Raw genomic sequence first — 14,013 nt, 5'->3', positions numbered from 1 at the left:
AGGTACAAGGCAGGAAATGGAAGGGGCGCCTGTTCCAAGTATAATATGCCTCTTCCATCCAGGCTCCATACTTACCTGCTAATATACCAGTAACCTCATATTAACTCCTCGATATCCAGAAGTTGAACTCTTGTGGATTCTAGGGGCTCTCTAGGCCACCTTAAAAAGGGCCAAATTCACCATCAGCAGTGTTGTATATGCTCATTCCTCTGGATATGAGGGTGTCACGTACATTCAGCAGCCTGATAGGCAGCTTCATGGTTCTCAGCCTGTTGCCATATGTCCTTGCCGCTTCATTCCAGTTGAATGCCTTATTGAGAAACCAGCCATACCGTTTGTTTCAACGAAGCCTACCAGGGTCGCTCGGAATTGCCCCTGAAGGAGCAGTAGGCTATCAGCCGCCACCTGGACCTGTTGCCAATGATGTTCAGCCGACGAAGACCAGGCCCGTGGTGGATACGACAGCAACGGCCGCCCAAGATCTATCGCGCGAGCCAAAACAAGAGCCAGCTGAGTTTAATGGCGCACCGCCTGTGACAACGTAAGTTTCGATGTGCGCAGTCTCGTTGAATGATACAGTCACTGATTTCTCGATCTGAAGGAACGCGCGAGACAACTTTGCCATCTTGACTGGAACCGCAACCAAAACACAGGCGATGATGGAGAGGACACAGGCGGCAACAGCTGGTCGAGATGTTGGTTTAATTCCGGCTAGCCTCTTCCTCTCCGTTGTCATAACCGTATTACAACTCTAAGGGAAGTCTTGCTCTAGCAGGCAGCTTATCTCCTATGTTGTCTGCCGGCCGTTGGTGCTATGTTCTAGGACCATTGTCACTGTCTTTGGCCTACTGCTGAACCTTTTATTCTTCAGTGACTCCTTAATCTTGGAGCCAAGCTTGGCAATGGCATGGGAAATCATCGAAGTCGATTGCCATGAAGAATTGTCATGAAGAACTGTACAAAGCTCGTGAGAAGATATCATAGCTCTGACTAGAAAGAAAAGCAAAGAAAGTTTATGAAATCTTATACAGCGGCGTATAATGAGCATAACTAAGAATAGGTTCATGTGGTGAGAAGGCAATGGAGCAAAAAGAGAGCCGAAGCCTCGGTTCGGGCGGCGATCATCAGCTTTATGGGCTCCGCTTCCCCGCATTCGTGCAGCAGACCCCAAGCTGTTCAAATTCCATGTCGCTCCTCAACAATGCCGCCTAAATAACCCCATTGGCCCGTTACTGGCACAAAGGCCATCTGCCAGACTTTGAACTGCCGCGGCTAGAGAGTACCGGACGGTAAGAGATGCCAACAGTGACTTCGGACAGTGATTCTTAAACCCCCTATAACTGACTGACGACTATAGCATCTCCATTGTACCACGTATCTTACTGTACTCTACTCTTGGACAAGATTCTTCTACTCTGACTACTACAATGTCTCTTCAAACTCCCCTCTGCTCACTGCTCAAGATCCAGCACCCCGTCCTGCTGGCAGGAATGGCGCGTGCCTCTGGGGCCCCTCTGGCGGCCGCTGTTTCTAACGCAGGCGGTTTGGGGACAGTCGGCGGTCTGGGCTACACGCCCGAGCAACTTTCAGAGATGTTGATGGAACTCAAGGCTTCCCTACGGGACCCTTCTCTCCCCTTCGGCGTTGATTTAGCCTTACCTCAGGTTGGCGGAGGCGCCCGTGCGACAAACCACGACTACACCCACGGTCAGCTGGACCAGCTCATTGACGTCGTAATCTCCCATGGCGCCAAGCTCTTCGTCTCCGCAGTGGGCGTACCCCCCGAGCGCGTCATCAAGAGACTACACGACGCCGGCATCTTGATCATGAACATGGTCGGAGCACCCAAGCACGCCGAGAAGGCACTCAAGCTGGGCGTGGACATTGTATGCGCCCAGGGTGGTGAAGGGGGTGGTCATACAGGCGACATCCCCTTCTCCGTGCTTGTCCCGGCAGTCGTCGACGTGGCAAAGAAGTACAAGAGCCCGCTGACGGGTCAACCTGCCCTGGTCGTGGCCGCTGGTGGCATCAACGATGGACGCAGTTTGGCCGCATCACTGATGCTGGGCGCTGTCGGTGTCTGGGTTGGCACCAGGTTCGTTGCCTCGGAGGAAAGCAGTGCTAGTCAGTTGCACAAGGAGGCTGTCGTTGGGGCTCAATTTGGAGAGACGAAGCGGACCTTGGTCGTTTCCGGTCGGCCGCTGCGTATGCTGCCCAACGATTATATCAAGGACTGGGAAAAACGACCGGAGGAAATCTCCCGGCTGACGGCTAAGGGAATTGTCCCTATTGAACATGATTTCAACAACGATAAGGAGGACATTGAGATTCCTTATCTGATGGGTGATGTATCGGGTATCATCAAGGAGATTAAGCCTGCCGGTGAGATCGTACGGGAAATGGTCCAGCAGGCCGTGGAGGTGCTGCGAACAGGAGGGTCATATATCAAGGTAGGATCTGCTAGCAAGCTTTGAGTGGGATGTATCTCGGATATGACGCTGCCCTGTTGGATAACGTCGGGATTTATTTCATAGTAACATAATGATAACGTTTAGACATTCATGTTTTCACATGTACATACAAGTACAGAACGAAGGGAACAAAACTTGAAAGATCATGCTTTACTGCCTTTCTAAAGCTAACTAGTAGCATGAGAGAGCAATGGCAAGCGACAATCCTCATGCAAGAAGCCCTATTGCCCCAAAATTTGCATACATAGAGATGCGACACGGAACATAGCTCAGCACACCACACGACAGCCTGCCAGTGCGCATCTTCCTTTCGATGCCAATTCAGCTTAACAGGGTCAATTGCCGAATGTAGATTTGGTAATAGCACTCAGCCGGATTGGGACATTGCCAACTTAGACAGAGAGAGCCCTGACCATCCAAGTTCGGCGATAGGTCCAAGAAAACCATACTCAACAAAAAAAGCAGACAAAAGCGGGGAGACAGGACGATCGTTAGTGACATCCATTGAGCACAGCTTTGTTCCCGTTCGCTCGGGCCTCCAAGAGGTTCGGTGGTGGCGGCGGTCCAAACACAGGCTTCTCGGGCTGCTGTGGTGGTATGTTGCGGTCTCCGTTCATGTCCCGGTCCGTGCTGTCTTCGTACTCTTCATCACTGATGCCTTCTTCGTCATCATCCTCCTCATCCTCGTAGTCTTCGTCGTATTCGCTCTCAGTCCCCTCATCATCGCCATCTAGATCGGCCGCAAGACCTTGTCCACGACCTTGAGCTTGCATTCGACGGCAAAGTGCTTCGAGGTGATGGCTCTTCTTCCGCCATTTCTCAAGTTCTTCGTGGTTTCTGGTACGTTCTTCGGCCATTTCAAGTATATTGCGGTTCGTCTGGTCGTGTTTACGGGTGAGGGTGAGATTTTCTTTTTCCAAGCGTTTGGTCTTTTTTGACATTTCTTCCATTTCTTTGCGAAAAGTCAAAAACAATTCGTTGCTGTTGTTCAACGTATCCTCCACCTGCGATATTATTATTACCAGTCGATCAAAACCAGAGTCGAATCGGGTCATCGATCTCGATCCATACCTGCTTGAACTTCTCCACGTAGATGTTGAGCTGGCTGCGTAACTCGGCCTCGGTATGTGAAAATGTAGAAACTTGTGAACTTAAAGCGCGGCAGCGAGCGGCCTCGTTCTCGGCAGCACGGCGTTGCTCTTCATACTTAGCAGTGAGGCTCTGTATCTCCGCGTCCTTGCTGCGCAAGAGTGACTTGTAATGCACTTCTCGCGTTTCAAATTTCTCGCCAATGGTCTTAATCTTGGCACGTAGCCTAAAACACGAAACCCTCAGCAACAGAAATCGCCTTGCCGGGTTATAGTACTTACGCTTCGTCCAGGTCAATATCAACTTTTTCACTTCGAGGATTACCCTTGGCAGCCATAACGTCTTGAATATCATACAGAAGAGAATCAAGACGTTCATTCACGATCAGTCGCGCTTTCTTTTCGGTATCCTCCAACTTCTTGTTCTCGTCCTGTGGAGCAGAGGCCATCAATTCTCCGCATCGGAATCATTGCGAGTAAGAGCAACCCACCTTGACCTTCTTATTTTCTTTCGTGAGCTCCCTGCACAGCTTCTCCAGTTTATCCTTCATAGTCACAGTCTTATTCAGTTCCGACTTCCCCTTGTCTTGGTCCTTTTGTAGTTGATCGGCCCGCTTCTTGCTTTTGGAATAGTCGCGATCTAGCTTTTTCATGTCGGCCAACAGTTCAGTATACTTCTTATGTACGGTTTCAAGACGGGTCATTGGAGATTCGATATTGCTGAGGAGCTGGTTCAGGTCTCGTGTAGCTTTCTTAACTTCACGCTCTGTAGTCAGTTAGTACCTATCCTCCACACCCCCCAAAAAAAACCGAGTCGACAAATATTTCGTTTGCGGAACCAAGCCCCAGAGGCAGATGACGCACCAATTTCCGCTTCTTGGTCCTTCTCACCAGCAGCATCCTGCTCCAGCTGCGAGATCTTTGCGGCAAGGAGTTTGGAAGTCTCATTGGGATCGGCCACTTTCTTCCCTTTGTTCTTTTTCGACATGGCTGCAGATGACATTGTCGGCTGTTACCAAGTGGATAGGGCGAGTGTAACTTGTGCGGCTTTCGGCTTGGTCGGCGGTGGTCGCGTGGCCAATCCACGAAATTGAAAAATGCGCAGACGGGACGGTGAGCGAGGTGGGCGTAACCAATCGGTGGCACTGGTGCAAAACCGTAACGTTCGTTGGCACTTCCCAATCCTACCCTGATAGATAAGGTCTCGACGGTCTCAAGAGTGACACTCGAGTTCAGGCCGAGCACTAGCGGAGAGAACCCTGGTAGCCTTCTGCTAGACTTGCAGAACTCGGAGGTAATGGATCACCAAGATCCTACGCAATCCAAGTTCTGCAGAGTCTTGGAAAAAACACACGAGCGGAGGGCAAACAGCAATGTATGCTGTAAAAGTGCAGCAAGCAGTCTTGTGGGAATCGACGATTGAGCGGCAGGTCTTTCGAGAATCTTTGCCGGGGAAGAGAGGATCGAATGGAAGCCAGTGAGTGGTAAGAGGGGGGATGTTGCGCACTTGACCAGCACTAACCCCGATTCGAAAACTTCTCTTGGCAGCCAATGAGTAATTTCAATCCAGTTCAGTTCTCCAACCTCTCCAACTGCCACACTCTCCTTCTCACCAATTGCCCAAAACCAGTTACACACCACCGAACAGTCATTCAAATAAGTCCCTGGGCCACTTGAAGAGCGTCTACCTCCATTTTGTTGCGTGCCTGAGGTTTTGCACCTCTTCCCGGTCTGTCCGGCCGACGTGCGAGTGGTTCTTCCGATCCATTGCCTTCGGTACCCTACAAACGCCAGCGGGCTTTCTTGCCGGGTGAAGAACCATACCAAGGGCCGATCGCGCCTCAAAAAAACTCCGCAGCTCTATAAGCAGTGCCACTAGGCTCTCCTTGTCTTATTTCATATTGTGCAACGCGATGTTGCGTTCTTTGGGGACAGGCAAAAGCCGAGTGCCTGTGTTGCGGCAACCTACCTATGGACGCTGGCTAAGGTCCAACAGCCCTTCACTTCGATGGAATCAATTTCGGAGAGCTGCGTCGACAGTAACTAACCTCGAGAGCTATCCTAATGTGGGAGAACAACTTCATGGTTTCACTGTTCAGGAGAAGAAACACGTTCCAGAGCTACACCTCACCGCGGTCCGGTTAAAGCATGACAAAACAGATGCAGATTACCTTCATGTGGCGAGGGAAGACAAGAATAATGTGTTTGGGGTGGGATTCAAGACCAATCCTCCTGATGCGACAGGAGTTCCTCATATTTTGGAACATACTACGCTATGCGGTAGCGAAAAGTAAGCATTCCCTGGCTCAAGCTCAGACCAAGCCTGATGAAAGATGTTTGAACGGGCCTTTCCCCGCTGTCAAACAGATCATATGCTAATTCAAAATACCTTAATAGATATCCTGTCCGTGATCCCTTCTTTAAGATGCTACCCCGGTCTCTCTCGAATTTCATGAATGCTTTCACCTCCTCCGACCATACTACTTATCCATTCGCGACAACGAATCAGCAAGATTTCCAAAACCTTCTATCGGTCTATCTGGATGCCACACTTCACCCGCTGCTCAAGGAGGAAGATTTCAGACAAGAAGGATGGCGACTAGGACCGGAAGACCCGCGCGCTAGTGACGCTCAGGACGGAAAGCCGGAGGATGTCTTGTTCAAAGGCGTCGTGTATAACGAAATGAAAGGCCAGATATCAGACGCAAACTACCTTTATTATATTAAATATCGGGAGAGCATCTTCCCAGCGCTTAACAACTCTGGGGGAGATCCCCAGTACATCACTGATTTGACACACAAGCAACTGGTCGAATTTTCTAAGCGAAACTATCATCCTAGTAACGCCAAATTCTTGACCTACGGTGATATGCCTCTCAGTGCCCATTTGAAGCAGATTGGTGATGTATTGGACGGTTTTGGGAAGGGAGAGGCCGACACCTCCGTCAAGCTCCCCGTTGACCTTAGCCGCGGTCCTTCAAACATAACTGTTCCAGGACCTATTGATACATTCGCCGACGCAGACAAACAATATAAGACCTCAACTTCCTGGTATCTAGGAGATACAAGCGACGTTGTTGAAACTTTCTCAACCGGCATCTTGTCGTCCTTGCTGCTAGATGGCTATGGCTCTCCGATGTACCGTGCATTGATCGAGAGCGGCTTGGGCTCGTCATTTACTCCCAATACTGGCCTTGACACCTCTGGAAAAGTACCTATCTTTTCTGTCGGCCTCACTGGCGTTGGCGAGGAGGATGCTCCAAAGGTCAAAGAAGCTATTCAGAAGGTGTATCAGGACAGTCTTTCTGCTGGGTTCAGTGACGAGAAGGTTCAAGGCTTCCTTCACCAGTTAGAGCTCGCGCTGAGACACAAAACGGCAAACTTTGGTATTGGTGTGATGGAAAAGACCATTTCCTCATGGTTCAACGGTGTAAACCCAATGAAGGAGCTCGCTTGGAATGAGGTCATCGACGAATTCAAGAAGAGATACCAGCAAGGAGGCTATCTCGAGTCATTGATGCAGAAGTACTTAATGAACGATAGTTGCCTGACATTTACCATGGTTGGCACGCCTACATTTCACCAAGAACTAGACCAGCAGGAAATGGTTCGGAAGGAAAATAAGCTCACTCAACTTGTTGAGCAACATGGATCTATGGAGAAAGCTATCTCTACTCTCCGGGAGCAGGAGTTACAGTTGCTCAAGACGCAAGAGGAGGCACAACATGCTGACCTTGGATGCTTGCCTTCCCTGCGTGTTGAGGACATTTCGCGAGAGAAAGAGCGCAAGCCGGTGCGGGAGTCGAAGGTTGACGACATCGATGTTGTCTGGCGCGAGGCTCCAACCAATGGCCTGACATATTTCCAAGCATTGAATGCTTTCGAAGATCTTCCGGATGACCTTCGGCTGCTCATGCCCTTGTTCAACGATTGCGTCATGCGTTTGGGCACTGCCAATAAAACCATGGAGCAATGGGAAGACCTGATTAAGTTGAAGACCGGCGGGGTTTCATCGTCCACATTCCACACTTCGTCTCCAACTGAACTAGGCAAGTTTAACGAGGGGCTTCAGTTCTCTGGTTTCGCTTTGGATAAAAATATTCCCGACATGTTAGAAATCCTGACCACTCTTATCACGGAGACGGACTTTACTAGTGCCTATGCGCCAGCTATGATCCAGGAATTATTGCGACTGACTACAAATGGTGCGCTGGATAGTGTTGCCGCATCTGGTCATCGTTTTGCCCTCAATGCTGCAGCAGCAAGTCTTTCTCGCAGCTTTTGGGTACAGGAGCAACAGTCCGGTCTGGCGCAGCTACAGGCTACTGCTAATCTCCTGCGCGATGCCGAGACCTCGTCCGAGCGGCTGGCAGAATTGATTGAGAAACTTCGTTTGATCCAATCTTTCGCCATCTCCAAATCATCTAGTTTCCGTGTTCGCATGGTGTGTGAACCGAGCAGCGCACATCAGAATGAAGGCGTTTTGCAGAAATGGCTGGCTGGCTTGCCCCAGATCCGATCCCCTACGTCTGCGGATGCCGGGTCAGTGCAACAAATTTCCAGTAAAGCATTTTACGATATGCCTTACAAGGTATACTACTCGGGGCTAGCTATGCAAACAGTCCCATTCGTTCACAAATCCAGCGCGCCACTTAGCGTGCTCTCTCAACTCCTCACACATAACTATCTTCACCCGGAGATTCGGGAGAAAGGAGGTGCGTATGGTGCAGCAGCCAGCAACGGTCCGGTCAAGGGTATCTTTGCCTTGACCAGCTATCGGGACCCGAACCCCCTCAATACCCTGAAGGTATTCCAGAACAGTGGCATCTTCGCCCGTGACCGTGCTTGGTCTGAGCGGGAATTAAATGAGGCCAAACTAGGTATTTTCCAAGGCCTGGACGCCCCGATGAGTGTTGATGAGGAGGGATCCAGATATTTCATGAGTGGCGTCACGCATGAAATGGATCAGAGCTGGAGAGAGCAGCTCCTCGATGTCACCGCGAGGGATGTTAATGAGGTTGCACAGACTTTCTTGGTGGACGGCCCCCGGCAATCTGTGTGCCTGTTAGGCGAGAAAAAGGATTGGGCAGAGGATTGGGATGTACGGAAGCTTTCTATGAACGCTGGTGAAGCTGAAACGTATCCCGAGAACGCCTCTACTACCGCCTAGACATTGGGAAGTATCAACTCTTCATGACTTTAATATTTGGATGAGCACATGTATCATATATCCCTGTATTTTTATATGACCTTTGTGTTTATGTGTGTATATAGACTTTGGCTTTGTATTATACCTCATATCCCCACTCGCCTTTTTTTTCCCTCCCCCTCTTTGGTCAGTGCATATGTATTACCATGCACAACCAATACACCATGAACGCGCGTCTCCAGAGCAGAACACCCTCTCCATTACCGATCTTCATCTCCATGATCGGTAGATGGCTGTTTTTCTTACCCTATTGATGGGCAGGAAAGGCAATAATCAAGCGCAAGATCAAACGGAATGTGAACCTCTTAGCGGTACACTTCTGATCTCCGTTTTTCAGACCCTCCCTGAAATCTCTGTCAGTCTACGCAGGGCGGACTAAAAACGTGAGAACATACCCGGCAGAGTATTACACACCTTGCGGACGAATAGCACCTGTTGGTATCTCCATTGAAAGTGAGGTGTGTGTTACCTGTTTCTGTGCCGTGGCATTGGAAGCCGTATCGAATTTGTAGTCGAGGTTGGAATCATTAAGGGAAACGGGACAATCTTCTCTGTTCCTTGCATATCCGAGGTAACAGAAAAGGCGGCGTTTCTTGTACTACATAGGAACAGTAATGATACTTCCCGTGAGTGAGCGTAAGACCACGGCGATAATTTAATTGTTCACTCACCAAAATATAATCCAAAGAGCTGACGGATGACAACCCCATTTATTGTTGTGGTGCCTCTCACGTGGTCATGTAGATCTCGTGGTCTCCTGTTCATTCCTTCTTTATCTTTGTCTCTTGTTGCTATCTCGGACTTTACAATTTATCCTAGATAATGATCTCAGTGACCTCTACTCACCAGGCCAAATATTAGAGAAGTATGCAATGCCATGCCATGCCACCGTGCCTATCATCATGAAGAAAAGCGATGCCACTGTGCTGGGCCCCAAGCCTACCAAAGCATGCGGTAGGTGGACTCTTATGTTGCATGTAAGCAACACTTGCCAAGATCCTGACAATGTATAGTCAACTGCCGCAGGTTGAAGGTTAGGCGCTAGTAAGATACCTTTGTCATGCGAACAATGTGCTGACAGGCTTCCAGATGAAATGCGAGGTCGATGGGACTCCTCCATGTCGTCGATGTCGCCACGCAAACGCCGCTTGTGTATTCAAGCCTAGGTCTAATGTTGGCACTAATCCCGAGAGTGATGGTTAGGGTTGTATTATGCTTACTGATTTCAGGCTGCGGCTGCCCATGAGATTGTATCATTATCGGAGGGTGGACAATGCACAACTTTCTTGCCTCACTCGGCACAGTCTGATCCAACTGCAGAGTCAGTTCTCAATCGGCTGGACCGAATTGAGGCCATTCTAGGAATTTATAAAGGAAGATATGCCGCAGGGACAATTGGTGTTGATTCAGATCAAGACGAAGAGGCCAGCATGCCAAATTCAGAGCTCTTGAAAGCTGTCAGGCATCTGAGACTCACTACTCGCCCACCACAAGATAATAGTCTTTGGTCTTACCCCACAGTTAAGGGTCTATGGGAAACGTATGTTGCTTCACCGTCTTCATTCTTCCGAATGGCGGAAGCTCATAAAAGCATAGATTTCTCAATAATCTACCACTATTGCACTTTCTAAAAGACCAGAGAGCCTTCTCCTCCCCTTCGCCCCTACTGCTTGCTTCCGTGCTCTACATATCTGCACTCCATAACCCAATCAAGGAACTTGCGTCATTGGCGGGTGAGTATTTTGTAGCCACCTGTGATGCAATCACTGAACTGGTTATCCCAACTCCCCTACCAAATGTCCTCGGTGGGTTTAGATCAAATCCTGCAGGTCGGAATCATCTAAGTTGTAAAGATGAAGACAAAACGTTCCAGAATATCCTGGGCCTTATAATGGCTAGTCTGGTATCTGAGGCCTACATTGAGACCACTGACAAGTGGATAGCAATAGCCTACCGACTCTTGCTGGACAGTTGCCCAACTGACTTGAATGACTTGACTCAAGACTGGTGTGGTCTACTTTCTGGTATTCAGGTAAAATGATATGTCCTGTGGCGCTTAGGGGAAGTGCTAATTACCTTAGGTGATTGATATCGAGCATGCCTCCATGCACATGTGTCATCCTCTCCTACCTAGGCAACCACCAACTCCAGCTCTCCAACAATTAAACAGCCACGAGGGGGATGCATATCGAGGTCTAACACAGATTATGCACCAGGGACTCAGTCATTTTGTGGGGCGGGGGCTACCTACTATATGGTCCTTCGTTAGCTCGACTGGAATCGACACCATAAGTCATGTCCGCACACCCTTCACGGAGGAAGACTCTAGGGTTATCCGACTCTGGGCAAGGAGACTTGATGACTGGCTTGTCCGATATAATGGGACATCTCGTAGGCGTAGATTAATTCGGTCTCCTGTGAAATTGTGCTAACATTGTTATTGAAGAACCCTCTCCATCAGACCGTCGAGGAATACTCATTCTTCTACAATACCACCTTCACAAATTATATGTGCTGTCGATCTATCATCCAGCCCGCGGATTTGACATAAGCTCCACGAATATTACTCCATCAGAAAGGCATGAATTGCTAGTATCAGCACGAACCGTGCTACGACTCCGACAAGATGATGCTAGTATATGGTCTAACTGGGACCTCATAGTGCGTACTACCACGCAGTATTAGGCCGCAAATGAAGACTAAACGATACAGATGATAACATGGGCGGCGATGCTCCTCTTGCGGGGTGTGGAGGATGGTATGATACGCCAAGATGGTATGGAGATATTGTTTTCTCAAGCAAGGTTTCTTATCATACTCATCCTTTCTAGATCTGAGTCTTATGCAAACACATATCAACAGCCTAGAGCGAAGCGATCCTTCGGTACCTAGCATTCATAGAGTGCTTGCAGATCGAATTCAGTCCAGTATGCAGAGCATGCACATTCCCCCTGATATGAACAATGAGCTGCCTTTGCCACCACCCAACTTGGAGCATTCGTGGACAATATTCGATCAAGAGATAATGTCACTCGCAAACCCGTCCTGGCTTTTCGAAGGACCTTCAGTCGGGTCGGCACAGGCTGAGCTCTCGCAGCATCCAGCAATGTCATCAACACGATACACCGATGGCCTGACCACCACCAGTCCCAATAGCTTTGACTCCAACAAACAGTGGGGCTCCACAGAACAGCTGGCTCGTGTGCGGATGTCAAGGTTTAATCCAGCTTTCGGTCATGGGAAAGCAGCGGGCACTGATTCTTATTTATTATGAGTGAATTTTTAGATCTAGTACAACCGTATTTTGAGTATAGATCATGAACTATCTTTCTATTGGGAACAGACACCTCTCTGTTGAAGCTGCAGGCTACTAACTATAATGTGGAAGCACAAGGGCCTAGTACGTTTCATTCCTTTTTGATCGTATCGGGTATAGATATGTCATTTCATCAGTCGTTATACTGTACAAAGCTATATGGCGGCCATATAGCACAAGATGTCACTGCACCTTGCTTTACCTGTACATGAGTTCTAGTGCCAAAGATCCACTTGACTTAGATGTTGGTGTATTGGTTCCTTTGACTATTAGTTGCTGTCAGGTCAATGATTCGGGGGGTCTTCTCTGTTGATTTTTGCTGAGTCCGGCTGGTCTTCAGGCTCCAGGCCTTCACTTGCCGCCGGTGATGTCAACGGTAGAGGCGGGAATGGTTCAGTCTGTGAAAAATCGCCAGACATTCTTCCAGTGGAGAGTTCACTTTCTCCTGCAGATTCGAGTGGGGTGTTAACAGAAAGTTCAGGGCGGGCAGTCTCCGTAGAGACAGTTGGAGAGGGAAGTACAAGGGGTTGTGGAGTGGACTAGACGTTCGTCTTGTTAGCTTTCGCTGTCATATCATAGAAGCAGGCTACACTCGCATACCTGGTCTCTCGCTTGACTCAGGCCGCGGCTTGAAGCCAGTTGTCGCGCAGCAAGTCGTTTCCTTATGATCTCTAATTCTTCCAGGCGCTCTGCTTGTTCCTCCTCCTTGTGTAGATCAACTATTGATGGAGCGGTGATATCCTGTGCGACATCAATATAAGAATTTTGAGGAGATCGTAGTCGACTGCTTCGCTTCTTTCTCTTCTTCGATTCTTTCGACGCCAAGCTAAATGAGCCTGATACAGACCTCATACTCGCAGGCTTATCACTGAACTGATCTTCCGACTCGAAACCAGTTCCTCGACGGCTGCCCAACGCCATGGCAAACTCATCATCCAACGGTACTGCATCTTCCTCCTCGTCACTAGGGATCAGATCACCACGCGAACTCAGAGAATTTACAGTTTCTCGTGACGACTGGGTTGAGCTGCGATACCTTCCGGTTTTGCCATTAGAACTTGGACCTTCATTTTCCTCCTCTGTTTCCATCAGAGGCTCGTCTTCATGCGCATGCATCCGCAATCCGGTAGGATGCTCTTGAAGGTCAGCCACGGAGGGTTGATATTTTAAACCTCGGGCCCCGAACCTCCATGGGAATCGTTCCAGGAAACCCAGGAACGATGAGCTTGGAATAACTGTCGGATCATTCCGATCATCTGGAACTAAAACACTACTTTTTCTCCTCGCCCGTCGCGTGCCATAACTCATCTTCCGTTGCCTGCGGGGCTGTTCAGAACTTCCACGCGTCAACCCACTGCCTGCTAATAAGCGATCAAGCTCATCAGTACCCCACCCCAGTAAACTGTCGTCGGCATCATCATTGTCCCAATCATCATAGAAGTCAAAAATTGCCTCGGCGCGACCCCTTCGCCGACGACGAAGCTGGTCTTCCCGGCTTGGGAGGCAAGGTGAGGCGCATGCGTAAATGCAATTCCCAATCGTCGCGAAGCATGGTAGGATGTAGTGATAGGAGAAGGTATACAGCCCTTCTTGGGCTGTCTCATTTGCAGTTTCAAGGTTGTGGGAGATCTGGTTGATAGTCTGGCGGACACGGGGGTCTCTGGGTCGCATCATCTTGGATAGCGGTTGGGGGATGGGACGTTTGATAACCGTCACGCAACGACTTTGGGTGCGGTGTGCACAAGTCACTCCAACGTCACCTAAGACGCCCCATTGAACTATTGAAATAGCCTGTGGGATATGTTGCTGCCACTGATACCCGTCCGCAAGCTTCAGAGAAATTCTATTAAAAGTAGGCGAGGTGAAGTGATCCTGGGGTCAAGATGGAGCCTGAGGAACGCAACTCCGATCTCCACAATGTCATCACCC

General features: G+C 49.3%; 6 protein-coding genes across 6 annotated transcripts; 4 read left to right on the top strand and 2 right to left on the bottom strand.

Moving 5' to 3' along the window:
- Positions 1 to 257: 257 nt before the first annotated feature.
- ABOM_003695 (uncharacterized protein) lies at positions 258 to 755 on the top strand (the record flags this gene model as incomplete). Its single annotated transcript, XM_022530825.1, has 2 exons — positions 258 to 541; positions 602 to 755. 2 exons carry the CDS (start codon positions 258 to 260, stop codon positions 753 to 755), a joined length of 438 nt encoding a protein of 145 aa, XP_022390781.1.
- A 672-nt stretch (positions 756 to 1,427) lies between these two features.
- Positions 1,428 to 2,474, top strand: ABOM_003694 (NAD(P)H-dependent flavin oxidoreductase; the record flags this gene model as incomplete). The annotated part of the gene is made up of 1 exon (XM_022530824.1): positions 1,428 to 2,474. The coding sequence occupies one exon, from the start codon at positions 1,428 to 1,430 to the stop codon at positions 2,472 to 2,474; it is 1,047 nt and encodes a 348-aa protein (XP_022390802.1).
- Positions 2,475 to 2,962: 488 nt separating this feature from the next.
- ABOM_003693 (taxilin) lies at positions 2,963 to 4,562 on the bottom strand (the record flags this gene model as incomplete). Its single annotated transcript, XM_022530823.1, has 5 exons — positions 2,963 to 3,475; positions 3,543 to 3,786; positions 3,842 to 3,990; positions 4,051 to 4,325; positions 4,424 to 4,562. 5 exons carry the CDS (start codon positions 4,560 to 4,562, stop codon positions 2,963 to 2,965), a joined length of 1,320 nt encoding a protein of 439 aa, XP_022390776.1.
- A 910-nt stretch (positions 4,563 to 5,472) lies between these two features.
- cym1 (pitrilysin family metalloprotease cym1) lies at positions 5,473 to 8,729 on the top strand (the record flags this gene model as incomplete). The annotated part of the gene is made up of 2 exons (XM_022530822.1): positions 5,473 to 5,849; positions 5,957 to 8,729. 2 exons carry the CDS (start codon positions 5,473 to 5,475, stop codon positions 8,727 to 8,729), a joined length of 3,150 nt encoding a protein of 1,049 aa, XP_022390777.1.
- A 941-nt stretch (positions 8,730 to 9,670) lies between these two features.
- ABOM_003691 (Zn(II)2Cys6 transcription factor) lies at positions 9,671 to 12,042 on the top strand (the record flags this gene model as incomplete). Its single annotated transcript, XM_022530821.1, has 9 exons — positions 9,671 to 9,722; positions 9,782 to 9,801; positions 9,858 to 9,941; positions 9,998 to 10,308; positions 10,365 to 10,800; positions 10,850 to 11,159; positions 11,215 to 11,429; positions 11,481 to 11,544; positions 11,600 to 12,042. 9 exons carry the CDS (start codon positions 9,671 to 9,673, stop codon positions 12,040 to 12,042), a joined length of 1,935 nt encoding a protein of 644 aa, XP_022390778.1.
- Positions 12,043 to 12,368: 326 nt separating this feature from the next.
- ABOM_003690 (uncharacterized protein) lies at positions 12,369 to 13,758 on the bottom strand (the record flags this gene model as incomplete). The annotated part of the gene is made up of 2 exons (XM_022530820.1): positions 12,369 to 12,623; positions 12,685 to 13,758. The coding sequence occupies 2 exons, from the start codon at positions 13,756 to 13,758 to the stop codon at positions 12,369 to 12,371; spliced, it is 1,329 nt and encodes a 442-aa protein (XP_022390779.1).
- Positions 13,759 to 14,013: the final 255 nt, after the last annotated feature.

This window comes from Aspergillus bombycis (genome assembly GCF_001792695.1).
Source record: "Aspergillus bombycis strain NRRL26010 chromosome Unknown contig00026, whole genome shotgun sequence".
NCBI lineage: Eukaryota > Fungi > Ascomycota > Eurotiomycetes > Eurotiales > Aspergillaceae > Aspergillus > Aspergillus bombycis.
Note: the sequence above shows the minus strand (reverse complement) of the source record. Positions and strands in the feature narration are given on the sequence as shown.